At 61.9% G+C, this 6,127-nt stretch overlaps 1 protein-coding gene across 5 annotated transcripts; it reads right to left on the bottom strand.

Moving 5' to 3' along the window:
• Nucleotides 1-948: 948 nt before the first annotated feature.
• On the bottom strand, nucleotides 949-4,196 carry LOC307180512 (melanoma-associated antigen 8-like). Of its 5 annotated transcripts, none has more exons than XM_079910845.1 (4): nucleotides 3,011-3,271; nucleotides 2,599-2,696; nucleotides 2,380-2,450; nucleotides 949-2,305 (listed from the first exon to the last, which is right to left on the bottom strand). In XM_079910845.1, the coding sequence occupies exon 4, from the start codon at nucleotides 2,238-2,240 to the stop codon at nucleotides 1,467-1,469; it is 774 nt and encodes a 257-aa protein (XP_079766971.1). In that variant the 5' UTR covers nucleotides 2,241-2,305; nucleotides 2,380-2,450; nucleotides 2,599-2,696; nucleotides 3,011-3,271; the 3' UTR covers nucleotides 949-1,466. The 5 variants fall into 5 exon arrangements, with proteins under 5 accessions (XP_079766971.1, XP_079766972.1, XP_079766970.1 ...); XM_079910846.1 differs by lacking the exon at nucleotides 3,011-3,271 and adding an exon at nucleotides 2,960-2,978; XM_079910844.1 differs by lacking the exons at nucleotides 2,380-2,450; nucleotides 3,011-3,271 and adding an exon at nucleotides 4,159-4,196.
• Between the last annotated feature and the right edge of the window lie 1,931 nt (nucleotides 4,197-6,127).

Genomic DNA, 6,127 nt, shown 5'->3' with positions numbered 1-6,127 from the left:
TTTGGGTGTGTGTGTGTGTGTGTGTGTGTGTGTGTGTGTGTGTGTCTGTCGGCATGGAGGGAAGGGTGGTGATTTCCCCAGCTGGGTGCAGCTCACGCGAAGCTCCCAGGATTCCAGTCACACGGCGACTCCTTTCCACTTCGGCAGCCTCTCTTCTTTCAAACCCCCTATTTTCATTCATTTCATCCCACTGAAATCTAGACCTTGCTCACAAGTGGCCAAAGGAAACTCCAGGTGACTAAAATGGTCGTTTCCATACAGTTGGTAATTGGCTCTCCCAGGGCAGGGAGAGGAGGGCCAGCCCCGGGAATACCGAGCAGGGCTTCAAAGAGCAAGACCCTCATTTCTCTGGAAATCCTTGCAGATGGCGGCTATGAAACACCTACCTCTTCACTGTGGCCCACTGCAATGCAACAAGAGCCAGCACCCCTTCCTTCCTGCCCCAGGGCGAGACTTCTCTCGGCTTTATCCACGACCCGGAAGGACATCTCACAGCAATGTCCCATTTCAGACTTTCCCCTGCAACCCAAGACACACCCTCTGCATGTCTGGCTGCTGCCACCACCCAGCTTCATCACCATCACCTCCCACAGAAGGTACCCCCACTTCCCAAAGGCCCGAAGTGCCCTGGCTCGGGGCACTTAACACTCCAGGGCTCGCTCCTGGAGCCCCACCGCCTCGTCCCATGTTGTCTTATTCTGTGGGACTTAGGGGACGTCTCACCACCTTCCTCATGTGACAGTGGCTCCTAGACCATCACTCTAGGTGTGGGTGTGTCCTGCTTTTCCTAGCGTTCCCGCTACTAACACAGGCCCTTCCGGAGAGCAGAGGCTCCGTGGAGGTCTGCGGAATAAACAAGCCAGTGGGCAGGGGGCTTATTGACGCAGATGAACCTTCTCCTACTTTCTTAAAATACCCGTGCAAATCCAACTCAACAGAGATAGTTCGTTTTATTTACAGAATGACAGACAAGACAGGGAAGCAAGAATTGGAACAACAATGACTCTTATTTTTCTATTTCTTTCCCCATCTATATCACTGCTAAGTACTTCCACCTTTCCAGAGCAGTTCTGATTCCAATTCCCTGTTATCTTGTACACGGTCACAAAACGAACTGGGAGATTTCCCAACCTCTCTTACAAAACAGCAAAACTCTTGTTCTTGAACTGAATTAGTGCAAATACCTGTGGGATTAACGTCATACACAAAGTTAGACACTGAAGCTTGTTTAGTCTTCTATTCAAAGAACCAACATTTGAAAAATCCCTAAAGAAAACAGACATGGAAGTCCATGTCAACATACACAACAGGAACCCAAAATGCTGCACACCGGCTTCCCCCAACTCGCCCGGCTCTCACTGCTTAGAAGGCTGACCGCTCCCTCTTCAAACTCAGAGTGAAGGAGCAGCCCCCCTTCCTGCCCCACGGGAGAAGCTGCTGGACGTGGGACTGGCTGCTGCACTGGCTCAGGCTCCCTCTTCCTCATCGCTCACACTCCCTGCAGACACGGATGGGAAGAACCTGGGAGCCATGCTATTGATCCTGAGCAGATGCTGCAGGACCTGACACTCGCTGGCCTCCGCGTAGGCCCGGGGACCCCACAGGAACTCGTAGCGGGCAGGGTCGCTGTGGGGCACCTGCCGGTACTTCAGGTAGCCCGTCTGCACCCACACTTCGGTGAGCAGCTCCCTCCCGCCACAAAACCCCAGGGTGCCTAGCTTTCCCCACACCTCCTCCTCAGGGACGCGGTCACCAAACAGGGTGACCATGGTCAGGACCAGCAGAGGGAGGCTGGCCTCGGGCGTGCGCTGCCAGTCGCTCAGCACTGCATCCCAGGTGAGGCCCAGGGTGGGGACCAGGACGTAGGTGCGCTCGCGGGGGTCCACCACCTTCACGTCCACGCCAAACAGCAGCTGCACGCACTCGCAAACGAGGTGGAAGACCACGGGGAAGTGGTCCCGATGCTCCCGGACGACCGTACTCAGCATCTCCGCCTCGGAGGTCGGCTCCCCGGTACGAAACTTGACGAGCAGGAACCCCACCAGGTCAGCCATCAGCGCAGCAAGTGCCTCGCGGGACAAGGGATCGGCATAGGCGGAGAAGGAGGGGGCGCCAGGGGAGGCGGAGGACGAGGGGGATGCGGCCTCCTCCCCCGCAGCCCCCAGCAGCGGCGCCTCCACCGGACCCTGGGCCGGGACTGGGGCCTCAAGGTCGGCCTCAGGCTGGCGGAGCTCACTCATCTCGACCGGAGGCCTGATCACTGGGGTCGGGCCGCCCACGGGAGTGTGGGCAGGGGACCTCGTACCTGGGGAAGAGAGGGGGTGTGAGCGGCCTCGGCGGAGAAAGGCACCCTGGGCAGCCCTGACAAAGGCCACTTACAGGTCTCGTCTCAAGGGCTGCCCTCGGGCCTCACAGGGGCGCTCCTCCCGGGTGGCCTGTCCCCTGCCAACCTGAAGAAGGAAGTGAGGGGGCTCCTCAGGGTGCAGCCAGCACGGCCCCAGGTTCTGGGGCTGACAGGGCGGTGGGGTGACTTGGGTGTTGTGGGGTCCCCTCTGTTCTGGGAGGGGGAGCCCCTGGGTACACACTCAGGGCACGCACCTCCCCTTGGCTCCTGGCGCTGCCTGGGCCTCCTCTGCTCTGTGCCCTGAGGACACGGTCCTCAGACCTGGGCCTTCGCCTCCCGGTTCCTGGAGCCCCTGTAAGAGGAATGGAGGGCGCACCTCTTGTGTACACTGTGGCACAGCTCTGGGCCTCGGTGCTGGTAGGAGGATTGGGCCGGACTCTGTGAGGTCCCCCCAGTGCTGAGTTCTGGGGTGGGTGGTCCCCTCGGGGTCGCTCGTCGTGCTCACTGTTCCCCTTAAGGGCCTGGACCCTCCCCTTTGCAGGCCGGAGGGGAAACTCAGAACAGGACCCCGAATCTGAACAGAAAGCAGTGAGGGGGCCCCACAGGTGGCCGCACCTGCCCAGGGCCTCCCGAGGGTCCTAGGATGGGGAGATGCTGGGTCCTCACCTCCTCCTCACATCCTGCCTGGCCTCCCAGCGCTGACCACAGGGGCAGGTTTCTGTTGAGGCCCCTGTTCCAGGGCTGGGGGTCTGCTCAGTCCTCCCTCGGGGTCCTGGGAGTCCACCCTCTGCGGACCTGAAGGCTCACCCCTCACACCAAACACCTGACCTCCTGAGGACCCCGACCCAGAGGTCAGGAAACATCTCATCTGCTGACCGCGCTCTGGCGCCTCCAAGGCCCCTGTGGAAGGGCAAAGGATCCCTCCCTGTGTCGGGGTCTAACGTCCTCAGTCCTTCCTTCCTCGCGTGCAGGTTGGACTCTGGGCAGGACCTGGGATTGTCCCGTCTGCCGGTGTGAGTCCCTGCTCCTTATACCAGGTCTCCAGTCTCTCCGAGACCCTGACGTCAGGACGTCAGGACAGGCCTACCGTGCGCATCCCGCCCCGGGGCCTCCCACGGCCACCTGCAAGGGCGGTGATCTGGTGGGTCCCTTTTGTCCTCCTTCAGGGTCTCCTCAGTCCTGCCTAAGGGCCCTAACCTTAGTCCACCAGGGACCTGACGTTTTACCCTCTGCCCTCCCCAGCGTCTCTGAGACCCGGATGTCAGGAAGTGCTGCACGTGCTCATTCCGCCCTATGGCCTCCCAGGGCCAACTCTGTTCTGCGGTCCAGGCTCCCCTCAGTCCTCCCTCAGGGCACTCACCTTGACTCAACGAAGGACCTGGGATTCTCTCCCGTGCCCACAAGACACCCCGACCCTTATACTGCCTCCCCAGCTTCTCTGAGACCCCGCCCCATACTGCCCTCCCCAGCGTCTCTGAGACCCGGATGTCAGGAAGTGCTGCACGTGCTCATTCCGCCCTATGGCCTCCCAGGGCCAACTCTGTTCTGGGGTCTAGGCTCCCCTCAGTCCTCCCTCAGGGCACTCACCTTGACTCCACGGAGAACCTGGGAATCTCTACCTTGCTCACCAGACACCCCGACCCTTATACCCCCTCCCTAGCCTCTCTGAGACCCCGCCCCGTACTCCCCTCCCCAGCGTCTCTGAGACCCGGATGTCAGGAAGTGCTGCACGTGCTCATTCCGCCCTATGGCCTGCCAGGGCCAACTGTGTTCTGGGGTCCAGGCTCCCCTCAGTCCTCCCTCAGGGCCCTCACCTTGACTCCACGGAGGACCTGGGATTCTCTCCCGTGCCCACGAGACACCCCGACCCTTATACTCCCTCCCCAGCCTCTCTGAGACCCCGCCCCGTGCTCCCCCTCCCCAGCGTCTCTGAGACCCGGATGTCAGGAAGTGCTGGACGTGCTCATTCCGCCCTATGGCCTCCCAGGGCCAACTCTGTTCTGGGGTCTAGGCTCCCCTCAGTCCTCCCTCAGGGCACTCACCTTGACTCCACGGAGAACCTGGGAATCTCTACCTTGCTCACCAGACACCCCGACCCTTATACCCCCTCCCTAGCCTCTCTGAGACCCCGCCCCGTACTCCCCTCCCCAGCGTCTCTGAGACCCGGATGTCAGGAAGTGCTGCACGTGCTCATTCCGCCCTATGGCCTGCCAGGGCCAACTGTGTTCTGGGGTCCAGGCTCCCCTCAGTCCTCCCTCAGGGCCCTCACCTTGACTCCACGGAGGACCTGGGATTCTCTCCCGTGCCCACGAGACACCCCGACCCTTATACTGCCTCCCCAGCCTCTCTGAGACCCCGCCCCGTGCTCCCCCTCCTCAGCGTCTCTGAGACCCGGATGTCAGGAAGTGCTGCACGTGCTCATTCCGCCCTATGGCCTCCCAGGGCCAACTGTGTTCTGGGGTCCAGGCTCCCCTCAGTCCTCCCTCAGGGCACTCACCTTGACTCCACGGAGGACCTGGGATTCTCTCCCGTGCCCAGGAGACACCCCGACCCTTATACTGACTCCCCAGCCTCTCTGAGACCCCGCCCCGTGCTCCCCCTCCTCAGCGTCTCTGAGACCCGGATGTCAGGAAGTGCTGGACGTGCTCACCCCGCCCTATGGCCTCCCAGGGCCAGGTCTGTTCTGGGGTCCAGGCTCCCCTCAGTCCTCCCTCAGGGCCCTCACCTTGACTCCACGGAGGACCTGGGATTCTCTCCCGTGCCCACCAGACACCCCGACCCTTATACCCCCTCCCTAGCCTCTCTGAGACCCCGCCCCGTACTCCCCTCCCCAGCGTCTCTGAGACCCGGATGTCAGGAAGTGCTGCACGTGACGGCCTCCCAGGGCCAACTGAGTTCTGGGTTGCAGGCTGCCCTCAGTGCTCCCTCAGGGCCCTCACCTTGACTCCACACAGGACCTGCGATTCTCCGCAGTGCCCAGCAGACACCCCGCCCCTTATACCCCCTCTGCAGCCACTCTGATACCCCGCCCCGTGCTCCCCCTCTCCAGGGTGTCTGAGACCCGGATGTCAGGAAGTGCTGCACGTGCTCACCCCGCCCTATGGCCTCCCAGGGCCAACTCTGTTCTGGGGTCCAGGCTCCCCTCAGTCCTCCCTCAGGGCACTCACCTTGACTCCACGGAGGACCTGGGATTCTCTCCTGTGCCCACCAGACACCCCGACCCTTATACTGCCTCCCCAGCCTCTCTGAGACCCCACCCCGTGCTCCCCCACCCCAGCGCCTCTGAGACCCGGATGTCAGGAACTGCTCTACGTGCTCATCCCGCCCCGGGGCCTCCCTCGGCCACCTGCAAGGGCGGTGATCTGGTGGGTCCCTTTTGTCCTCCCTCAGGGTCCCCTCAGTCCTGCCTAAGGGCCCTAACCTTAGTCCACCAGGGACCTGACATTTTACCCTCTGCCCTCATGAGACCCCGCCCCTTATCCCAGGTCCCCAGCTTCTCTGACACCCGGATGTCAGGAAGTGCTGCACGTGACGGCCTCCCAGGGCCAACTGAGTTCTGGGTTGCAGGCTGCCCTCAGTGCTCCCTCAGGGCCCTCACCTTGACTCCACACAGGACCTGCGATTCTCCGCAGTGCCCACCAGACACCCCGCCCCTTATACCCCCTCTGCAGCCTCTCTGAGACCCCGCCCCGTGCTCCCCCTCTCCAGGGTGTCTGAGACCCGGATATTAGGAAGTGCTGCAACTGTTCATCCCGCCCTATGGCTGGAAGGGCCAACTCGGTC

This window comes from Stenella coeruleoalba, assembly GCF_951394435.1.
Source record: "Stenella coeruleoalba genome assembly, chromosome: X".
NCBI classification, from domain to species: domain Eukaryota; kingdom Metazoa; phylum Chordata; class Mammalia; order Artiodactyla; family Delphinidae; genus Stenella; species Stenella coeruleoalba.
This window is presented reverse-complemented; position numbering and strand designations above follow the sequence as displayed.